The sequence below is a fragment of the Chlorocebus sabaeus genome, chromosome 11 (genome assembly GCF_047675955.1).
Source record: "Chlorocebus sabaeus isolate Y175 chromosome 11, mChlSab1.0.hap1, whole genome shotgun sequence".
In the NCBI taxonomy this organism is placed as follows: Eukaryota; Metazoa; Chordata; class Mammalia; order Primates; family Cercopithecidae; genus Chlorocebus; species Chlorocebus sabaeus.
The window spans coordinates 114,601,809-114,625,634 of NC_132914.1; the positions used below are offsets into that span (position 1 = coordinate 114,601,809).

Consider the following 23,826-nt stretch of genomic DNA (forward strand, 5'->3'; position numbering starts at 1 on the left):
CTGCTGTTTGATTGCAATGGAATGCAATGGAATTTATGTTTAAAAAGCGCTTGGTGGCCGGGCTCATGGCTCGTGCCTGTAATTCTAGCACTTTGAGAGGTTGGGTTGGGTGGATCACTTGAGGTCGGTAGTTCAAGACCAGCCTGGCCAATATGGTGAAACTCTGTCTCTACTAAAAATACAAAAATTAGCTGTGTTTGTAATCCCAGCTACTCAGGAGACTGAAGCAGAAGAATCGCTTAAATCCAGGAGGTGGATGTTGTAGTGAGCCAAGATTGCACCACTGCACGCCAGCGTGGGCGGCAAAGTGAGACTTCGTCTCAAAACAAACAAACAAACAAACAAAAGTGATCCTATGAGAATTAGGGGAGCGGCTGCTAGAAGCAAAAGCCTGCAGAGGTAGGGGAAGGGCACACATATATGGCAACCACTAAGTGTCCCAAGTCAGTGAGACTAAGAGCTGCAGTTCAAACCCCTGGTATCTAAGTCCGGAATCCAGGGACTCTAAAAAACATTTTAAAGTTGATACATAGTATTTGCACATATTTACAGCGTACATGTGATATTTTGTTACATGCATAGAATGTGTAATGATCCCAGTGGCCCCCAAACACTTGTCTATCAACTGGTGTTTCCACCTCACTGGCTTTTGGAGAAATGAGAAAATATAAGAGCGTTTACATTTTTATTCTTCAAATCAAGGCCCTCCTAATCTTGGGGTGATAGATAGCCTTTCTTTTATAAAACAATGTTGATACTAAGTTGGAAATATCTTGTTTTTGTTTTGCTTTGGTTTTTAAAATGTCTTTACTTGGCAAAATAAAAAGCTGAGATAATGTATCAGTATCTCTAAAGTTTCTTTCCTTCCTTCCTTCCTTCCTTCCTTCCTTCCTTCCTTCCTTCCTTCCTTCCTTCCTTCCTTTCTCTCTCTCTCTCTCTCTCTCTCTCTCTCTCTCTCTTTCTTTCTTTCTTTCTTTCTTTCTTTCTTTTCCTTTCATCTAATGGTCCAGGAAACACGGACTATTAGGCTGCCTGGTTTGTAAAAGGTCTCAGAATATACGTGGAATTTTTCCCACGTCTGAGAGCAGGGTTTCTGGAAGCGCTCCACAGAGCATGAATCCACCAAGATATCGTGAAAAAAGGGTTCTGAAGCCAAGTAAGTTGAGAAACCTACCTACTCCAGCTTCTCCTGAGCGAGTTATAATGTTCATGGGCATCTTAAAGACTGACAGGCTGGGCACAGTGGCTCACGCCTGTAATCCCAGCATTTTGGGAGGCTGAGGCGGAAGGATTACTTGAGGCCAGGAGTTGGAGACCAGCCTGGCCAACATGGTGAAACCCTATCTCTACTAAAAACACAAACGTTAGCAGGGTGTGGTGGGTAGCATGTGTCTGTAATCCAGCTTCTTGGGAGGCTGAGGCAGGATGATCTCTTGAACCCGGGAGGCAAAGTTGTGGTGAGCTGAGATCACACCACTGCACTCCAGCTTGGTCAACAGAGCAAGACTGATATGGTTTGGCTGTGTCCCCACCCAAATCTCAACTTGAATTGTTATCTCCCAGAATTCCCAAGTGTTGTGGGAGGGACCGGGGGAGGTAGCTGAATCATGGTGCCCAGCCTTTCCTGTGCTGTTCTCATGATAGTGAATAAGTCTCACAAGATCTGAAGGGTTTATTAGGGCTTTCCGTTTTTGCTTCTCTCTTATTTTTCTCTGCTGCCGCCATGTAAGAAGTGCCTTCTGCCTCCCGCCATGATTCTGAGGCCTCCCCAGCCATGTGGAACTGTAAGTCCAATTAAACTTCTTTTTGTTTGCACTTTCAGGTATGTCTTTATCAGTAGATGAAAATGAACTAATACGAAGACGCTGTCTCAAAAAAAGAAGAGTCTGACAAGTCCTGCTGCAAAGAGCCAACTTAACTTAGTTTCATTTAGTGCCCTTTTTCTTCTTTTTTCTTTTTCTTTTTTTTTTTTTTTTTTTTTTTTTTTTGAGATGGAGTTTTACTCTTGTTGCCCAGGCTGGAGTGCAATGGCGCCATCTCGGCTCACCACAACCTCTGCCTCCCTGGTTCAAGCAATTCTCCTGTGTCAGCCTCCTGAATAGCTGGGATTACAGGCACCCACCACTACGCCTGGCTAATTTTTGGTATGTTTTAGTAGAGAGGGGGTTTCACCATGTTGGCCAGGCTGGTCTCAAACTCCTGACCTCAGGTGATCTGCCAGCCTTGGCCTCCCAAAGTCCTGGGATTATAGGCGTAAGCCACCGTGCCTGGCCCCTTTTGCTTTTTGACCATAATCACTAACCTCCCATGAACACATTTCAGGAAAACTCCAAGTCCTGGCTGAAGCCACTAATCTTGGAGCTTAAGGATGTGTGTTTCCTTGTTTGGCTTGTTAGCCACTGAGATGACATTTTCCATGTTCCTAAAACCCCAGGGGAGCTCCTGCAGTTATAAATGGTGCAGGAAAAACAATGACCCAATTGTCCAACACTACTGTAATTTGGAGCCCTGGGAAGGGCAGGGCCTTACATTTAGAGCTGGATCATGGGCACTCCCAGCTACCTGACTGCAGCCATGGAACCTGCAACTCACCCTCAGGAGCAACCATTGCAGACTGCTTAGACAAATGGGTATTGTTGGGCATGTTTTGGAAACTAATGTTAATGTCAGGTGAGGCCTGCAGGGACCCAGCCCCAACCAGAGGGCAGTGGTGGCCAGAGGTAGTGGGGAGGGATTGGCATGTGAGAGTGTGTGGGGTGAGCAGTAGGAATTTACATGTCCTAAAGTTGGGCAAGTGTGGATGTGGGTGTGCATGTGGATGATCGTGTATCTCTGTGCACACATGTGTGTGTGCATGTGTGAGCTCCTGGAAGGTAAGGCAGGGACTTGAGGGTGGGGCCACCTCTGGAACCTATAGGCCTATGAGAAGAGGGTCCCAGCCAGGAGTGAGAGTCCCTGCTTTGGCCAACCCCACCCTTACTTGGAGCTCCAGTCACCTGCACAGGCCATACCAGCCTCACCCTGGACATGACCCTACCTGAACTCCCTGGAGCCTCTTGGAAGGTGTATGAAATGCTCAAGGGCGGACATGGACATTCCCCCAGAGCTCATTTCAGGATGGGGGGAAGCACGGCTTGCACCACACATGTGGGGTTTGTATGGCTGACCACATCAACTGATGGGCCATCTCTGGACCACCACTGCCTATGAGCCCAAACCCCAAATTTTAGCCTGGCATTCGGGGCCCTCAACAGAAGTCCCGCATCCAAGTGCCAATCCTGTTTCCCAGAATGCCCTGAACTAAAACATGCACTGAAGTCTTACTCTGTGCTAAACACTGAAAGTTTTTTATATCAAGTCAATAAGGATTCACAGGTTTTTGAAATAGACACTTTCATGATTTCCATTTTACAGATGAGCAAGCCAAGGCTCCAAGAGATGAAACGACTCACCCAAAGTCACACAACGGCTAAGTGGTGTTTTGGCCACGACACAAACTCATATCGGGGGTGTCCTGACTCTGCATACGAGATGCTCCTGCTCAGAGGTGGCGGCAGACTCCCTGAGGTTAGTGTCTTTGGTTTGCTTTTCTGAAAGTGTGACTGTGCAAGTGTCAGGAGACCCAGGTTCAAATCCCAGCTCTGGCCCTTTCTAGCTGTGTGGCTTTCAGCACACAGCACATGTCTCTGAGCCTTGGCTTCTGTAACTACAGAATGGGGATGACTGCATTCAACTCCAAGGGTCTTGACTAAGCTGGGCAATGACTGAATGAATGATCATTAAATGCGTGAGCTGGGGGCATCCCTGGCCCTATGCCCGCTGCATAGAAGGTGTTTAAGCATGCTGGCTTGGATTTCACTCTGTCCCTTAGCAATTCACATCACTTCTCTTGCTGCGTCTGTAGAGTGAAAGCAGATGACTTGCTCTCCAACCAAGGTCTTTCTTATTCCGTGAACACTGTCCAATTGCTCCCCGCTGTAACCCAAGCCAGCATGCCCCACCATGCCCTGTACTTGCAGGATTTCTCAACCCCAGCACCACTGGCATTTTGGGCTGGATCGTTCTTGTTGTGGGGAACTGCCCTATGCATTAGGGGATTTGAACAGCATCCTGGGCCTCTAGCCATTAGATGACATTAGCATCCCTCAGTTGGACATCGCCAAGTTCCCCGGGGGCAACATTGTACCTGGTTGAGAAGCATTGATTCATTGCAATGGCTTTTCATTGCCTCTTGTCTTCCCTGGAAGTCATCAAGAATTGCAATTCAGGCCAGGAGAGGTGGCTCATGCCTGTAATTCCAGCACTTTGGGAGGCTGAGGCAGGAGGATCACTTGAGCCCTGGAGGTTGAGACCAGCCTGTGTAACACAGAGAGACCTTGTCTCTACAAAAAATAAAAAAATTAGCTGGGCATGGTGGCACGCACCTGTAGTCCCAGCTTCCTGGGAGGCTAAGGTGGGAGGATCGTCTGAGCTCGGGAGATTGAGGCTGCAGTGAGCTGAGATGGTACCACGGCACTCCAACCTGGGCAACAGGGTGAGGCCCTGTCTCAGACAAAACAAAACAAACAAAAATGAATTGCAGTTCAGAGCATGGGCCCCAGATTCAAATGGTCTGGGTATGAATCTTGGCTCCACACTTCCCGCTGTGTGATGTTGAGCAAGTCACTTAACCTCTCTGAGCCTCAGGAGCTTCATCTGCATAACAAGAACAATACAGCATTTGTTGCATGGGACCATGGTGAGGGTTAAACGAGATGACAAATGTAATGTGCTTAGCAATGTTCCTGGGAACTGAATGATGGGAGATGGGAGATGTGGGTGGGTTCTGGAGAGTTGCATTCTGGGCAAAGGTGAAGAGGAGTCCGGGACTAGAAGGGTTTCAGAGGCCTTCTCCCTGCCACCCAGGCAGCTGGGAAGGCACCTCATCTGTGCCTGTGTTTCTGGTTACCAGGCACTTGCCCTGAAGCCAGTGCACAGAGGTTAATGAGCTGTTTAGTTCCGATTACTTGCAAGGTTTCCCTCACTCAGCTCAGCACTACTGTGCCTGATTGATGGTGACCCCACGGCCACAGAAGACCACAAGCCAGAACCAGGATAATCAATTAGTTCCAGGCCCCAGGAAAGACTCTTCCCCTTCTCTTCCTCCTGCAAAAGGAGAGAGGAGGATGGAAGGTTCTGGTATTGTCTCACACCGCCTCCCCACGTCAACACTCTCCCAGAGCTAAATGTCAGATCTGGGCTTGAAATAGCTAATGTGTGTTGGTTGTTTATGCCAGGAATTGTGCTAAATGTTTTACCTGCTTTTAATCCTAACCACAACTCTCTGAAATGAGTGTGTCATTATTATCCCAATTCTACAGTAAAAAAAACCAACTGAGGTTCTGAGAGTTGATGTCATTGCCCAGTTGGGTCACCCAGCTGGTCTGAGTGAGATAGGCCAGGACGGATATGCAGATGCTGTAGGATGGATATGCAGATGCTGTAGGAGACTTTCACTTTTTGCAACCTCAGTTTTCCCTTGTGTAAAATGGGCCAGCTCCTACATCCCCCCCATCTGAATGTGGTGAGTGGGAAGAAGTCATGCTTGTGAAGGTGGGTCGAAAAGGTTACAGTGCTAGATGCCAATTGCTATCCTCTGAGAGAGAGATTGAGGATGAGACAGGTCTGGGTTAACCCACCAGAGACTGGCATTCGAGGGTGCAGATGGTCACTCATGGTGGAGTTAGTCTTTAGGCACTAATGTTAGAAATGAACCACAGTCATACTTTTTTTTTTTTTTTTTTTTTGAGACAGAGTCTCGCTCTGTTGCCAAGGCTGGAGTGCAGTGATGCGATCTTGGCTTACTGCAACCTCCACCTCCCAGGCTCAAGAGATCCTCCCGCCTCAGCCTACCAAGTAGCTGGGACTGCAGGCGCCCACCACCATGCCTGGCTAATTGTTTTGTATTTTTAGTAGAAACGAGGTTTCACCATGTTGCTCAGGCTGGTCTTGACCTCCTCCTAAGTTCAAGCGATCTGCCTGCCTCGGCCTCCCGAAGTGCTGGGATTACAGGTGTGAGCCACCATGCCCAGCCTAGCAATAAATATTCAAACTAGCAACTCATACATTTAAGAACACTTACTAGGCGCCAGTCACTGCTCCAAGTACTGAAGTTAATTCATGTAAGCCTCATAACGCTGGGAGGTAGGTACTACAGGTACAATAATTATGCCCATTTACAGATGAGACAGTGGAGGCTCAGAGCAGCTAAGTGACCTGGCCAGGGCAACAGAGCTTGCATGTGGCAGTGCTATTTAATAGAATTAGACTCCAGCCTGTCAATCTGCTCCTTTCTAGCACATATTGAGAAGGACTTACCAGGACAGATGAGGTCAGTTCTTCCATCTCTCAGCAGCAGCTCCTCTAGGGAGGGGCCTGGGAGTTCCAGTCAGATTTGCCGGAGAGCCTGTTTCTCCATCTTCAGTTATTCTGCTGTTGAATGAGTTGAATAGTCCCAGTCTCACTGGTTTTCCAGGTCAGGTGAGATCTTGTTTCATAAAAGCACTTTATAAAGTGGCCTTTAAAAATCCAAGGTACTTAGAAGCCCATCATGCTGTGTGTGGCCCCAAGAGGGCTATGAGCTTTGGGTTCTGATCTTGGGGTGGGCCAGTTACTTCATCCCTCTGCACCCAGCCTTCCCATCTATCAAATGGAATGGTGTGGTTGTGGGGATTCATATGGGTGCAGATCACATGCTCAATGTGGAGAGTCGTAGTTGTGTGCACATCCGTGTATATTTCCGCATTCACACGACGAATTCACAGACGAATTTCTGCATTCGTCCCTAGGAAGAGGATGCATTTTTGCCTGGCTGGCTGGAAGAATACTTGGCCAGACTGTGATAATTTGGATTACAGTGCAGGAAACACTCACTTCCTTCCCCCTCCCATTCTGGGTGGAGTTTACAGCCCTGTCCTATTGAAAGGCTCAGTTATTTGACTTGCTTGACCCAATGAAATGTTAGTGCATATGGTTTGAGTTGGTGTCGTGAATGTGTCTCCACAGGCTGGTTGGCCTGGCTCTTTTTTTTTTTTTCTTTTTGAGACAGGGTCTTGCTCGGTCACCCAGGCTGAAGTGCAGTGGCACAATCATGGCTCACTGCAGCCTCAACCTCCCAGGCTCAAGTGATCCTCCCACTTCTGCCACCTGAGTAGCTGGGACTACAGGTGAGTGCTGCCATGCCTGGCATTTTTTTTTTTTTTTTGTAGAGATGAGGTTTCACCATGTTGCCCAGGTTGGTCTCAAACTCCTGAGCTCAAGCAATCCACCTGCCTCACCCTCCCAAAGTGCTGGGATTATAGGCTTAAGCCATCACACCCAGCCTGGTTTGGCTTGTATGTTCTGATGATCTTTCACGGGAAGAGCATGCCCCAGGGAGTTTCTTCTTCAGCCTGGTCCCTGAAACAGGGAGACATGTGGAGCTGACTTGAACTTGACCTGAAGCCTGAAGAGAAGCTTCTTAGGTAAACCCAACCTAGAATTGCAGACCCATGAGCACAAGGATAAATGTTAGCTGTTATAAGCCATGGAGTTTGGGGGAGGTTTGTTACACAGCATTACCATGGTGATAGCTGGCTGATACACTGGCCAATGTCATAATTCAAGCTTCTTTCTGTACAACAGACAACAATAGAATTCAGACCGTCTTGGCGGCAGTGCAATGCAGTAATTCTCAAATTCTTTATTGGCATAAATAATTCAGACATTGGTTTCTCACTAAACATTGCACTAAACACAAGAAACAACAGGCTTGCCGGCTCAGAGGCACACAAACTGTCCAACAGCCCAAGTTAGAAATACTTTTTTTAGAAGTGTAGAAAACTTTATAAATGATTTTGTACAAATATACACAGTGGACCCTCCATCCATCTGGCCTTTCTTTCCTGGACGGCATCTGAATAGAGTGTTATTTCTCAGCAACAAGACATTGGCAACAAGTGAGAAAGAGAGAGACAGAGACAGACAGAGATAGAAACAAAAAGCAAAAGAAAGAAGTGGCCCCAAAAAAAGAAAACATGAAACCACCTTCTTACATCAACTCATTCTGCAACAGTCAACACAAACAAACATGGAGAAAAGAATGTGGACCATCGGTCCGCGTTGGTCTGTACAAGAATTAGTCTTTATATATATAATATATATGTATAATATTTATAGGTCTATATACTTTGTGTATAGAAAAAGATAACAGCATAATTTACATATAGAGAAAGCCTTTTTACAATTGAGGAGTTTTCCTAAGGTCAGTAACTTCAAGAGTAATCAACCAAATTAATCATGCGTTAAGTCTGTGGAGTGGATCCTGGTACAAGATCAAGTCTCAGATAGAGAGAGAGAGAGAAATGAGAGGCTTGGGGTGGAAACGTTGACCACTTAAGCCTGGGATCTTCTCTGCCTGGTCCAGGTATGGTCAAGGGCACAGACACGACGTGACTTGCCTTGTCTGCCCCAGTGAACTTCTGCTTTGGGAGCTGGAGGAAGAATGTTCTGTTTCTATAAGGACCTTGGTGGGGTGGGGGCTGGTCTTGCAAGAGACTCTCTCGAATCCTAAGAGGCCTCTGCCTTGTAGACGGGGGCAGCGGGTGTCCTTATGAGACTTGGGCATCCTTCCCCATGTTCACCAGGACCCAAGCATCTAAATAAATGGGTAACACCTACCACCTCTCCATTCTGGTCTCCTATTTTTTTCAGGAATGTCCCCCTAGAGGTGGAATTCTGGGGGAAGATCATTTGGGTGATTGAGAAGAAAAGCCACATTGATGAAGCACCTACTGTGTGCCAGGTATTGCGTAACATTATTGACATTCATTATTTTATTCACTCCCTCCAATAAACTCAAGGGTTAGTGATACATTAAGTGCTCGTGGGCTGCACAAAGCTAAGAAAATTCAAGGAATACTCTGGAGGGGCTGCTGATGCTGAGAAAGTGTGGATGAAATCATTATCCACAATAGACAGTGGCTCAAGAAAGGCAAATTGAGTCAAGTTGAAGCAGATAAACAAGCCTCGCTAATTTGCAGTAGCCACATACACCCTGGGAGTCTGGTGGTCAGCAAAGATGCTTTGTTTTCTGTCTTTCAAACCCTGACATATATTTATAGGGACGGCAAACACACCATTCCACCAACAGGAGTGATACATTCTTTCCCACACTTCAGACTGTATTGCAGACTCGGCCTGTGGCCCACTATGGCCCCTAGGTCTTCTTCAGTCATTTCTGTAACAAACCAGCATTTTGCCCATCATACCTGTAATGTTTAGTCAGAGACCCTCAGTGTAGGGTCTTTCCATGAATACATTTCCACATTCATGCACGTCCTTGACCTCAACACTCCAGGGGCCTATTCATAGAGTGATATGAACTGTCCAAGAAAGAGGACACGGTAAGACTGCCGAAGGAGGTTTTTTGGTATGGTAAGACAGAAGTGGGGGCCCCAGAGACATCAGAGACACAGGTCGCAAGAGTTGATAGAGGGAAAGTGAAGCAAAAGAGGAACAGGAATGAAAATGCTTTAGAGAGGAGGGCCCATGGCCAACCCATCTATAGCCGAGATGCTTACGGACTTCAGGACCCGATGCAGGGCACTAAGAAATAGAGACACATCCTCCACTGTGTGGAGGCAGACACACACACACACACACACACACAGAGAGAGAGAGAGACAGAGAGAGACAGAGAGAGACAGAGAGAGGTCTGTAGAGCCAGAGAGGGATGCAGAGCAGGCCTGAGGTGGCCTGAGTACTGGTCTGACTCCAGCAAGCACAAAACTCTCCTCAGACATCTTCCCCCACAGGACACCAAGGCTAACAGTAGGAACCAGAGCATGCTGGGAAGAGAAGTCAAGGTCTCCATGTCTGAGCCATGGCACCCTCTGTTTGGAGATGGAGCCTCTAGGGTCCCAAAATCAGGCTTTGGGGAAAGCAGGGAAAGGCAGGCAAGTGCCAGGGGGCAGGCTTTTAGCCACTTGCAGTTACCCTCAATAAAGCATGATCTTGCCTCTGAGTCCACACATAGGCTGTCCCTTCTGTCTGACACACCATTCCCTACCATTCTACTCAAATTTCAAGACACGGTTCAGAAGTTTCCTCCTCCGAGAACCTTTCCTGGAGGGTCTTTTTCTGGGTTGGGAGCTCCTCTGGGGCCTCGGGACCCTACTGGAACTCCTCCCTCTCTTCCACTGGACTCCTAGTACCCTGAAGGCAGCACCCACTTTTCTCCATTTTTTTTTTTTTTATCACACGAGGCACTTAATAAATATTTACTAAATGACTATATAAAATGAAGATTTGGGGAATGAAGGGATAAGGGTTGCTCCATGCAAGGCTCTGCTGAGGGTGTAGTGAATGTGGCTGGGGACACGAGCCTTTGAGATACAGGGAAGATTTTCTTAGAATCCTTTGGCTGCTCAACTGGAGGCATTTGAAATCCACCAATGTACCCAAAAATAGGGCTATGAGGAAACTAGAGGACCACGGCCCAGAAGCAATGCCTTGTGGAATATGGGACAGCTATGGGAGCTCATGGAGAACAGATTCCAAATTGGATGCCATCTTGGAAGTGGAGTCAGAGAAGCTCAGGTGACACCATGCCTGACCTGCCACCATATGGGCTTCCGGCCTCTGTGCTGCAAGGCTTGCGGCTTTATGAGGATTGATTCCAGACAGCAAAGTCAGGGTGTGTTTTGATGGGGTGGGGAGTACAATTTATGATATTCCTTGATAGGTAGGGACCACGGGGTCCTCAGGAGGAGATAGACTTCTGAAAAGAAGGAAGAAGGGGCCAGGCAAAGATTTATGCATCTCACAGTTGTGCAGAAGCCCTGACCAAGGGCAGCCCCTCCCTTAATGCTCCAGTTGAGTCAGGACTGTCCAGATAGCTTTGAAGGGGCAGGGTATGCAGTGCTCCCTAGAAGGCTGGCTAGGAGGGAAAGGGGGCCAGGGCAGGGGACCTCGGTGTGGCAGGGAAGGTACCTTAGAGTACCTTGATGTCCATGCTGTAGCTACATAGCATTTACTTGAACTTACACAAGTTCATATGTACCCATTTAAAAATTATCACTTGTAACGCATATAGAAAAATAAGCAGAGGAAAATGGCTAGAATCTCACAGGACCAATACATTACATTAATTGTCCAGGACGCATTTAAGCTTCCAACGCCCCAACCTGGGAAGGGCTGTGTTGGGGAGAGGTTGACCCCATCCCAGGCAGAACCCCAGCCAACTCAATTGTCTTCTTGGAAGGTGTCCCAATTCCCAAAGCAGTTTTCCAAGATCTGGTCTTTTGCAATGCCCGACTCTTCCTCTCTGTTACCCTTCCCAATCCTGGGACTGCTGGAAGCCCCAGGGATTCGATTCTAGGGGTAAAACAGCAGGACCTGCAGAGGCCATCCTCACCCACTGCCTGTCTCCATGCCCAAATCAGTCAGACGGGACTGAACAGAACTGCCACATCTTGTCCAGACTGTCTATGTTGTTGCTTCATTGCTAGCAGAGACAGCCATTCTAACTTGGCCTGACTCTCTTCATCGCAGTGAACAGGGAATTGCAAGCAAGGTGGAAAAGGCCCTTCACTATCTGGGGGACTTTCCTTCCTGGGGAATTGAGAGGGGCTTTCCTTGAGTAGCCTCAGAAAGCAATACCAGGATTGCCGGATGCACGTCTCAAGATTTCAGCTCGGCAAGAGGGCCTGCTTCCTAGAAGGGCTGTGGAAGGATGGAGAGAATGACTGGAGATTTCAGCCCCTATCCACGCAGATGGCGAAAGCCAAGTCCACATTCTCCTTACCTAGACAGCCTTCAAACCACTGGTGATGCTAACCAGTGCTTTGAAAACCTATTTCCCTGCCAAGTTATTCGAGGAGTCTCCTCCCTGTGTTTTCCTGTTCCCCTCTGATTTCCTTTCTCCCATGGAAGGTTGCGGATGGCAGGATGCTGGATTTGATTCCTAGTCGTGTGGCCTGGAGCCAACTCAGGGGACATCTGGCAATGTCTGGAGATGGTTTTTGATTTCACACTTTGGATGTCAACTGGAGGCTTTTGAAATCCACTAATGTACCCAAAAAAAAGGGCCATGCTGGAACGAGAGGACCGTGGCCCAGAAGCAACGCCTTGTGGAACATGGGACAGTTATGGGAGCTCATAGAGAAAAGAGACTCCAAATTGCATGCCATCTCAGAAGTTGGGGGTCAGAGCTCAGGTGACACCATGCCTGACATGCCACCATATGGGCTTCCGGCCTCTGTGCTCCAAGCCTTGGGGCTTTATGAGGATTGATCCCAGACAGCAAAGTCAGGGTGTGTCTGGGGATGTCTTTGGATGTCACCAGTACCAGGCGCTACTGGTATCTTGTGGGGAGAGTTGAGGAAGCTGCTTAACATCCTCCAATGCCCAGGACAGTCGCCACCTCAAGGAATTATCTGGCTCCAAATAGCTCAACAGTACTGAGGTTGAGAAACCCTGGCTTAGAATGATCATCTCTTCCTCCTTCTCTTCCTTTAGATCTTGACTTAAATGTCACCTCCTCAGAAAGACTTTTGCCAGCAGCTCTCCCACAGTAGCACCCTCTCCCATGTTTCTGGTCCCCCAAGAGTTTTCTTTCCGTAGATCTACATGAGTTGCAAATTTATATATTTGTTGTTGGCTTGGTTCTTGTCTCTCTTCCCCATTGGGCTTTAGGCTTCAGAAAAGGGGAGACTTTGTATCACTCATCACTGAATGCCCAGAGTCTAACACATAGTAAATGCTCAACAAATCACCCATTGAATGAATAGTTGTGAAGAAATCGCTGTCAGAGAGGACAGAGGTTCACTGAATTCCAAACAAACCCAGAATGCCAGCATCTGTGTGAGGACACAAGACCTCTCTTCTACCTTGATCACCCCATCGCCCACCACTCAGAAAAGGCCTCTCTGGTTATTGTTGGCCTGTATCTATTTCCTCCTGATATCCTGATACCAGCCTTTCCGAAATTCTCACGGTAGTGCTGGAGGTCAAGGTATTTTTAAACTAGAAGAACTAGCCAAGCTGGTATTTTTTTTAAGTGGTGGAAAAGAAAAACTAAGATTTGTTTTTAATCATTTGACTTTCAAATCTAAGAAGGCGCGATGCAAAGAGCATGTTGGCATAAACAATTGCTGCCCGCTCAATGGAGGGAGGGAGCCGTTCTTCTGAGCTAATTTAAGCTAAATACATGGCAGCTATTTTTCATCTCTACAATTGTGCAACTTTCTCCTCCGTTTACAATACACAGGAGATATTATCGGGCAGAAGGTGGATGGGGGATAAGTGAAGAGGGGAAGGAAAAGCAGAGGCAGTGGACAAGAAGGTACTCTCAGCCACTGAGCTGGTGATTAGAGGTATTTCAAGAGCTCAAAGAGTAGAGTTGGTGGTCCACTAGGACCTCAAGATCTTATCTGGGTGGAAACTTGATTTTGAGCCTTCCATTCAGGGAAGAAACCAAAGAGTAACTGGAGTCAGGCTTCTTTTCCTGCCCTTTATATGCAACACCCCCTGACTTCCCAGAAGCCCAGACTGAACTGCAGAAATTTTACAAACCTCCTCAAGAAAGAAAAGCCCTTGCAAATCTCCTGCACACCACCATGCACACTGTTATTCCTTAAGGCCCCTATATGCCATGACTTCCAGCCCAGATGTTACTAGACTGGGGGTAGCATTCAGGCCTTGTGGTGAAGCCATTCCAGAAAAGAAATGATTTTTCTCCAAGCAGGCAGATTACCGAGTAGGATCATACACAAAGTCTTAAAGACAGAATCTTTCTTTCTGCATTTTCCAAGTTCCCTAAGAAGAAACATCTGCAGGGCCCTGATAGACTGTCCACCAACTACAGCCCAAATGACTTGGCTTCTGGAAGCTTCTGAGGCCTGAGTTCTAAATCTACCTCTGCCTCTTATTAGGGACCTGACTTAGGGGAGTTTATTATAGCTTCCCCCTCTGGGCCTCAGATTCTGCTTCTGCAAAAGGAGAAGTGTGAGATAAGGGAGGGTCACTCATATCCATCTTAAGTGGTAACTCGAATGCCCTGAAGCTACATCTGTGATCAGTGGGAAGGCATGCTGTGATGGATTAATGACGTCTGCCAAGAGTACAGGAGGGGATGCTGGTGGTAGATCCATTACATATTTGTACTCCTAGGACCAGACCTTTATCCTTCTAGATCTTATAGGTAGAGGTCCTTCTAGATTGTCATCCCAATGACTTGGTTGAAGATTAAAACCCAGGTGAAAACTTAACTAACCCTTCTGAGGGTGTTACATCTTAAAATAATTTTCACATTGGCCTCCAAGCCATAGTATGTTGGAGAAGCCACCAACACACAGCAAATTTGATCCCTCGATTGGGAGACACCATCAGCCAGATGTGGTGTTCTTGTTCATGGAAACACTGTCCACATGCATGGAATCAGGGTCTAAGCTACCTTTCTCATCTCCTAGCAGGGTCTATGAATGCTAGTGGTCAGCATTTTTCTGTAGGCCAGTATACTGACATTGCCTCCTTCAGTACAATGTAAGGTATCAAGTCTCATTCACAGAGGTTGACCTTGTTGGAGATTCAGAAACAGGCCTGGGAAAGCTTGGGAAGAACAGTATCCTATCAGTCATTTACAGATTCAACCACACAATAGTGTCTGAAAAGTTCTGATAAGTCCTGCAATCAAGAAATTTAGTTTCATTTTACCTAAGCATTTCCAATGCATACTTGTCCCAGGACCCTTTCAATAATGCAGTGTCCAGCTAGTTTTCCATGGAACGAAAGGTCTATGGAACACACTTGGGAAACAAGGTCTTATTTAGATCAGGCACATTCTAGACAGAGTCCATCTCCTCCAGCTCAGTCCTCAGTGGAAGGAGGGCAGCCATTCTCAACCCCATGAGGTGAATCCTTCATATTCTTGGTGTTAGGAAATGGGAGCTGCATGATCCCAATGAGTGGGAAGGAAGGGCCTTTTCCCACCCCTGAGAGGGAAGAGCACTTACTGATGTACGCCTCTCGGGAACACAGGACCACAGTTCAATGTCCAGCGTGAGAGAAGGAGGGGATGGGAAGCCTGGAGCAGGGATGCTGGAGGGACCCAGAAGGGGCTCTGCCAACCGAGACACACATTTCCTGGAAATCCGGGCTGCTGCTGGCAGCCTGTCAGTTTGAGAACATAAGTGCAAGTTTCCGTGCAAACTCCCAGGAGGGTCCCTGCTGGCCCCTGCACCCTCCCTTCTACAACTTCCTGCTTTTCCTCTCTCTCTCCTGGTTCCAAGTTGCCAATAAGTGTCAGAGGCTGGGACTGTGACATCCCCATGAGCAGCTGGGCAAGAACCCCTGGACCTGGGGGTGGGTTCCCGGGAATGGACGAGCCCAACGACTTGTTTTTAAAATGCTGGGTCTGCAATTAAGAGGCTGGCTTCTGTCCCTGTACCGCAGTTACCTCATTGAACTGAGAATAAGTCTACCTATCTCCCCAAACCATCATAGGAATTCCAGCCTGGCATGTAGTAAGTGCTCTGTGAACAGAGGCTGTTCAGGGTGGATTGTTACTCTTTCTCCTAGACATCCTGGGCCACCTGATCCAATGGGTCACTTCATAAGTCACAGATATTAAACCCGGCAAACTGGCTGGGCACAGTGGCTTCCCCCTGTAATCCCGGTGCTTTGGGAGGCTGAAGCAAGGGGATTGCTTGAGACCAGGAGTTCAAGACCAGCGTGAGCAACATAGCAAGACCCTGTCTCTACAACAAGTAAAAAATTAGCGAGGCATGATGGTGTGCACCTATAGCACCAACTACTTGAGAGGCTAAGGTGGGAGGATTGCTTGTGGCCAGCAGTTTGAGGCTGCAGTGAGCTATGATCATGCTGTACTCCAGCCTGGGTGACAGAGCAAGACTCTAAGTCTAAACAACAACAACAAACCTAACAAACTCATTGGGGTTGATATGGCCCCCACAACACAGTCTGGCAAAGGGGAATCCCGATACCCGCCAATGGTGCCCTTCTAACTCCCTGTGCCCGGGTCTTACTCTTACCCAGCAACCCTCTCTGTCTGCATTCTGTAAACATTTCTTAGCACTTACTATGTGCCAGGCACTACTAAGACAAGTCCAGTAGGTCAATGGGACTGCAGATTTTCCACTTGCCCCACTACTGGTTTCAAAATTAAACTGGTACCAGAATGGGTATGGATTACAGGGCCTCAAGAAGGGAGTCTGGGATTTGGGTTAATATCATAGTCAGGCACTGAGCAGAGAGGACAGAGGTTCACTGTGGCTCCACATTCCAGGACCCAGACTGACATTTGCTGCCTGTCACTCCCCTTGGAGTTCAAAGTGATTCCCTTGCAGGTGTGTGCAGGTAAGGGTGAGGTGGTACGGGAGGGGGCGAGGCTGGGAGCCAGGGAGAGTGGCCGCGTGAGTCTGCCTGGGAACTTCCCCACATCACGGGCAAAGCCAAAAAAGGAAACAGCAAAATGTAGCTCATAAAACCCACTCCTTTGTCAATGAACAAGAGTATAGAGAAAAGCAGATGCTATGTCACCAACCGCTTTGGATGGGGCCATGAAGCACATTCAGGGGTCAAGTGACAGTCCTGCTACAGACAAGCCACTTACACACAGGCTGCTCCCACACAGCCACAGAACTGAGATCCAGAGCTGTGGGAATTCAGTGATGGGACCTGTTGATTAGGGCAAGCTTGGTAAGCATGACAGCAACAGCCTGACCTTGTAGACCAGGAATTCTGGGGAATCTATCTTCCAGGGGACCTGGATTCTACAGTGGAGGACCAGTCAAGGCACAAGAGAAAATGTCTTAGAGGGTGTTATGAGTTGCGGTCTCCCCACATCTTTTCCCCACCAAAAAAAAAAAAAAAAAAAAAAGACATGTTGAAGTCCTCATTCCTAGTATCTCAGAAAGTGACTTCATTTGGAGAGAGGGTCTTCGCAGATATAATTAGTTAAGATGAAGTCATACTTCAGGAGGGTGGGCCCCTAATCCAATATGACCCATGTCCTCGTGTCCTTAAAAGAAGATGGCCATATGAAGATAGGGACACACAGAGAGATGATGAGGGCAGGGATTGGCCTGACATGGCTGCAAGCCAAGGAATGCCAGTGATGACCAGGAAAGCACCAGGAGTTCAGAAGCCACCAGGAAGGATTCCCTTACAGATTTCAGGGGGAACATGGCCCTGCTAACACCTGGATTTTGGACTTCTGGTGTCCAGATGGGGGAGGGATGATATATCCATTGTTTTAGGCCCCAGTGGGTGGTGGTTTGCTGCAGCAGTCCTAGGAGCCTCACAGAGCTGAAGAGGGCTTGGGCATACTGATGGCACAGTGGAACAAGACCAGCCTGCAGGCGATGGATGTGTGAAGTGAAGGTGCGCAGAGGATGAGGACAGGGAGGGCATATTTGAGAACTCAAGATTGAGAACCAGTGTGGGGAAAGAAAGCCAGGGATGGGAATAAAATCACAAAGCATTGGAACCCTAATCTAATAAGATTATTGTCCTTATCAGAAGATGAAGAGATAATGGGGATGTGCAGTCACAGAGGAAAGGCCACATGAGGTCATGATCAGAAGGCAGCTGTCTGTAAGCCAAAGAGAGAGCCCTCACTAGAAACTAACCCTGCTGACACCTTGATCTTGGGATTTCCAGCCTCAAGAAGTGTGAGGAGTAAATTCGTGTTGTTTAAGCCACTCAGTGTGTGATATTTTGTTCTTATGGCCACCCTTAGCAAACTAAGAGTATTAAAGTCCAGGGAGTCGATCCAGCCTTCAGGGCCTGAATTGCCTCCGAATCACACAGGCCAAGAAGTCAACCTCTGCTCCACCCCATCCAAGGACAGGGAGTTCTCTACTGCCCGAGGTGGCCTGCTGAATCCTGGGGCAAGCTGGCCTTCTTCCACTGAAACAAGTTCTCTCCCCCTCCAGCTTCCTGTTCTTCCCCTGAGAGCCATATCCAACCCTCTCTATCAAAGGCTAGCAAAGTTAGGAAAGGGCCAGATTGTAAATGTTTCTGACTGTGGGGGCCACATTGTCTCTGTTGCAAATAGCCGGCTCCCTCACTGTAGCACGGAGCGGCCGTGGTTGTGTACATGGAGAGGTGGCTGTGCTCCAATAACATTTTGTTTATTGACATGAAATTTGAATGTTATAGAATTTTCATGTCATGAACTATTATTCTTTTGATTTTTCCTCAATTAAAACATGTAAAAACCATTTGGCAGGCTGGATATGGCCTATGGGGCATAGGCTGCCAGCCCTGGGTTTAGATTTCTCAAGATAATGATTGGCCTGAGCTCTGTGTCTACTACTTCCTCCGTGTGCCTTTGACGATCAGCTGTAGGTGGGGATAGGAATGGTGGAAGGTGAGAGAAGGCTGGTTTTGTGTGTTTGTGGGGAGGGACGTGATGTGTGTATATGGCATGGGAGTGAGAAAAAGGGAAGAACTAGGTTTTCTGGATACAAAAGTCTAGTGATCAATATCAGTCAAGGACTTCTGTTGACTGACAATCCAAGGTAGCTGTGGAGACAAATGGATGGGGTGAGGATGGGGGGTCCAGGGCAAGATGAAAATTTTCTCTTGGATCAGTAAAAGGAATACTAGGACGAAATGGATCTAAGCAATGACTTTGGGTTTCCAGCTTGGCTCTGGGGATGGGGACACAAGGAGCATGTCCTCCCACTGGAGGCCAAGAAAGAAACTCCTTGGTTTTATGAACAACCTGTACTCTGGAAGAGTTGAGTGAAATTTATGTGCAAATCCACATGCCCTTTAAAGAAAGCTGAGATGTTTCTCTTTGCAAAGCCAAGGCTTCCTGGTGAATCTCCACCCTGTGGACTGGTCCCCTTGGGAAGCCCGTGTATATGAGGGCTTGCTAAAAGCAAGACAGACTGGAACAACTCGCTGTTGAGTCAGTGACTTGTGTGTACTGGGCACCTGTGTGCAGCTGTGACGGGACAAGGGCAAATACACAAATCTTGGTCATGTGGATTGTATAGAATGAGTTGAAGGTGAGGCTGGTAATTATGATGTAAAAATATACAGCCTCTTTCCTCTTTTTTTCTCCCTGCATAAGATGAATATAACCTCCTCCCAAAACTTCATCAGTGAATGAAGATGGAGGCCAGCAGGGAAAGCAGTGGTCTGGTTCTTCCTGGATTTAAATGTGTGCAAATTAGAGCTGGCTTCTCAACAAGTCAGGGAAGTGTAGGGGGGACAGGGTAGGGGTGTCAGGAAGGGACTGAAGGCCAGGAGCCTGGCCTGGCTGCAGCAGAGACCAATGCATGTGGGGACAGAGCAGTGAAGTGGGGAAAGATCGAGAAGTCAAGAGCAAGTGACACAGATTCAGGGATGGACCCAAGGCACCCTGTTCCACAAAGGGCTGGGTTTTCCCCCTGGATCACTCAGGCCCTGTCCTTAATCCCAAACTGGGGCTCATGAATGAATAGAAAAATCAATTGTTGGAGACCATGCTAGGCCTTGCCAAAGGCTGTGGTTGGATATTTTAGTTAATTCTGGAAACAGAAGAGGCAAGAGTGAGAAGGTGCCAGTTCTTGTGGACATTTCAGCTGCAGGGTAGTAGACCCTGGCTGCCTTTTCCTTCCTCGTATCCTTTCTCTTGGCACAAGGGAACATGACAAGGACTGGAGTCCGTGGACCCAAGAAGTCCTGGTGTGATGGAAGAGAAGCGAGTGGTTGGGTTTCAGGCACTCAGTAGGCTGCTGGGCAGAGCCAAGGCAGGTGCAAGTCCAGGCCAAGGGCTGGGACACAGAGTGTTGTGTTGGGATGGGGAGGTGTCCATTGACAAGAGCCATCCCCAAGAACCCCAGAGTGGCTGGGGCTCAGGCAAACATGTATAAAATGCCTCCAAGACACACACATGTCAAGCCAAGAGCCACAGATGTCCCCAGAAGAGCAATGTCCACTTAGGAGCAGCCCAAGCCGGGTCTTTAGTCCTGTAGTCCCAGATAGCTGGGAGTGTTGGAAAGGCAATTCGGGAGGGCCCTTTGGGAAACACAGGGGTTTCCTGTAGCCAGGCTTCTGCGAAGCATGACTAGTCTCATCATTCTTCCCAGTGTGGAAGCAGGTTTGGCCCCCAGAGCATGAACCATTCTGAGAGCCAGCCAAGGTGGGGAAGAGATCCCTATAGGTCTGTTTGGATTTTGAGAGTAAGATCAGGTAAGGGTTTTTGAAGTTCCAGTTCCTCTCTCTGGCTCTCTAGGAGGGAGATGCCTGGATAGATAGCAGCTACAAGAAGACTAAGGCCCAGGCAGTATCCAGGAAATACAGAGGGACTGTGGGCCGCCCTGGGCTTCCTGTTCACTGCCCAGATACTCCTGCTATTGCTCTGCTTGGGGACAGATTTCCTTTTTGTACCCGGTCACATTCAGGGGGTCAGGGCTTTGAAAGCATGGGCAAATGACCCAGAGGCTCTCCTCTCCCATCTGCATGCCCAGCCTGCTCCTGGCATCCTTCCTGCAGAACACCAGGGGTTTCTCCAACATGGTCAGGAAGAGTCGCTGGCCCAGGCTGGGAGCAAGAGGAGGGAGGAAAGGTGGGGCATTGAGGGAATACACACAGGTGAGGGACACAGGCTTCCGATGGGGAAGCCACTCCAGGAGCCCGCACCAGGCTAGAGTGGAAAACGCAGAACTGTAACAAATGACACCCCGCTTTGTGCTCCCCCAACAGGACTGCTTAAGGGTGAAAGGCAGGGAAATCTTTTGCAAATATGTTATCATAGGTACAACCACATAACCCAACATGGATGTATCCCAAGGACCCTCATCCACCACGGTTGGGGAATAAGCTTCACTGGTGTGAGTAGCAGAGAAGAGGGAAGAAAAGGAATGTCCTAGAACTCCCTGCCCAGAGCCCTGATTCTCACAGACCAGACTTCAGGGGGTGCCCTGAATGACGGTGAGCTCTAAGGAGCTCCTCAGAAGTCATCTTGGCTTTCCAAATGGCAAGGAGGTGGGGGCAGTGAGGTGAAAAGGGATGCTACTCTCAGAGAATAGGAAAAAACAGCAGTAATGGGGGCATAGGTTCCCCAGAGAGACCCAGCACTCAAAAGACGTTCTAACTTTCCTACTGTACTTCAGAGCTCTACGCAAAGGTGCCACATGCCATGACAGGCTTGGGTTGGGGTGTCTGAAAACAGATATTTCCAAAGGAACAAGCTTAGCCGCTCCCGACCTTCCCTACTCGATCTTGGCTCAGTAGCCTTGACTAAGCCGCCGCTCGGCTCTGTACCCCTCCTCTTAGCTTCCCAGATGGCACAGCTGGAAACCACTACACAAAGACAGAACTGAGGGGTGCCCCATCACCGGGGCAGTCTGGCTCTTGCTTGTCAAGGTGAAACAAGAGTGAACAGCGTCGAACACACAGACACACACACACTTAGCCCCAGCTGTGAGCCCGCCCATGTGGGGCCTCCTGTCCTAGTCCCATAGCCCAAAGGCACCACGTGCAGCCTGCAGTGCTCTCATTTGTGCTGTTCCCTGGGCCGCACTGATCAATAATGCATCACCCTGGCTGGTCCGGTTCAGTCCTAGCTCGGGGGTCCCCAACCCTGCCCGAGGAAAAGGGCTCAAGTCTGAGGTGCAGGGAGGCCGCCAAGCTGTTGTCCAGTGCTCCCAGGTCGGTCAGGGTTGGTACCCTCTGATGCTGAGTCTCTGGCCTCCTGAGCTGGCAGAGGACAGAGCAGGGAGGGAGAGGTGACGGGAGCCCAGGCAGCTGGACGCCGTCCCGGTGTCCAAAGGTCACAGCCTGGAGTGGGGAGAGAAGGGAGAGAGTGGTGAGCGGTCACAAGCACATGACGATGTCATCCGCTGTGAATGAGCAGCCTCTCAGAGGGTCAGGTGGCTTGACAGGAACACTTCCTGTCTTCTGCAAGAAGACGTGGAAGAGATTTCTGCTAACTGAGGTCGTACTATACGCTGGGCTCTGTGCCGAGTGCCACACATACCTGATCCCATTGAAGCCTGAGATGAGCCTGCAATACAGGCTACGAATATTTTCAAAGATGAAAATAATCAGTGATGAACTTCTATGACAGAATCATACAATTTCACAGAGGAAAACACTGAGGCTCAGAGAGGTTAAGTGTTTTGCCCAAGGACACACTGCCAGGAAGCAGCAGCGTCAGGATTTGAACTCAGAACTTTTCCCCCTTGGGCATGGACTAGGAATGGTCATCCAGTGCGTGGGGCTGGAATAAAGCTCCATAACAGCTAGAGATGCAGGAAGAGGGGGTGGGACTGGGATCCACACCACAGCCTCCTGCTACGAGCAGACTTTGATGTCCACTGCAGCAAAAGGAACTCATTTATTTCGTTCACCGCTGTATTCTCACTCTTAGAACAGTGTCTAGCACATAAAAGATGTTCAGTACACATAGGCTGAATAAAAAAAGAATGAATGGAAGAGGAAATGAATGGAAAATTCCACTGAACCCAACATCCCATTCTGCTAGACCACAAAGTTTCTGGTCCTGTGTTTGTTTGTTTGTTTGTTTGTTTCAGCCCAACTCCACAATAAAATATAGAAAGAGAAGCCTCCTGCTTTTCCCTCCAACCAGTAAACTTTAAGTCCCTCTCTTCAGTTGAACTGCTGGGTCCTGCCTGGAGCTCCAACACTAATTCTCTAACTTGCCAGCACTCCTTTAGCTGGGCAGAGTTTTTGCTTGTTAAAGCTTCCTTCTGTCTGTTTTCGTATCCAATCCATTGTAAATCCTGCCAGGCTGCCAGCATAGGGCTCATCCTCCCTCCTGGCAGGTGACGGCAGCTGAGCTACAGTGAGTGCCTGCTATGTGGGAGGCACCTGCTCACCAGGTGCTCTGCACGTGGCCACATAGAACCTGCACAGCACTTCTGCCAGAGCAGTTTCACCGCCCTCACCTTTCAGAGCATGAAACTATAGCTCAAAGAGGCCGAGTGACATGCCCAAGGCCACACAGCTATTACACAGTGGAGTGGGAATTCCAATCTACGTCTGTCTGTAAAGTTTATGCTCCTTCCAATGGTCTGGGGAAAGGATAAGCCCCTGGGGAAGGAAGAGATTCCATCCTGCAGGTTCAGCAAGCTCAAACGGCCGGGGAAGGGAGGAAAAAAGAGCCTCCTAATGTCCACAGCCCCCCGGGAACATCTGTTCTTCAGGACCCTGCCTTCGGGAACTTCATGGGAAGACTCTGACAATGGCTATGGTACACCACGCCCACAGGTGGGGGTATCTATATCTGTGGGTACTGCTTGTCTTTAGTGGGTAAGCCATGGTAGTACAAGTGTGTATATACACATGTCTTCATGTGCCATGTAATGTGATTGTGATTGTGTACCTATGTGTATGTGCCTGAGTCTGCCTATGTGTGCAGGCTTCCACGTGGGGGTGTGCGTTCATGGAATGTTTTTGTATACGGATGTGTGTGTGTATAGATCTGAGTGCAGCCGTGTGTGAATGAATTTGTATAGAGGTATGTTTTTAAGTACTGTTCCCGGGTCTGCATGAGTGTGAGTACCCGAGAGTGTCCATGTGAGTGTGCACAACCATGAATACATGGGAGCAACTGGCAGAGCCATGGGGAGCCCTCAGTAGCCTCATCTGGGCCTGTCTCCCTCTTACCTTCTAGAGAGTTCAGTCACAGAAGTTGGGGTTGGCGAGGGAGGTTCCAGAAAGAGATGCCACACTCATTATCTCAGATAGAACTACTGATCTCCAGCCAGAAACAAGAGGGAGGAGCAGGGTCTGGAGCCTCTTATGAGGAAGCTAGAGATACTTCTG

At 48.5% G+C, this 23,826-nt stretch overlaps 1 protein-coding gene across 1 annotated transcript in view; it reads right to left on the bottom strand.

Moving 5' to 3' along the window:
* Positions 1-7,705: 7,705 nt before the first annotated feature.
* Positions 7,706-23,826, bottom strand: part of KSR2 (kinase suppressor of ras 2) — a 515,890-nt gene continuing 499,769 nt past the window's right edge. Inside the window, exon 20 of the mRNA XM_008004868.3 lies at positions 7,706-21,816. Coding sequence (XP_008003059.1) covers positions 21,810-21,816 — 7 coding nt within the window. The 3' untranslated portion in view covers positions 7,706-21,809. The remainder of the gene's footprint in view (positions 21,817-23,826) is intronic.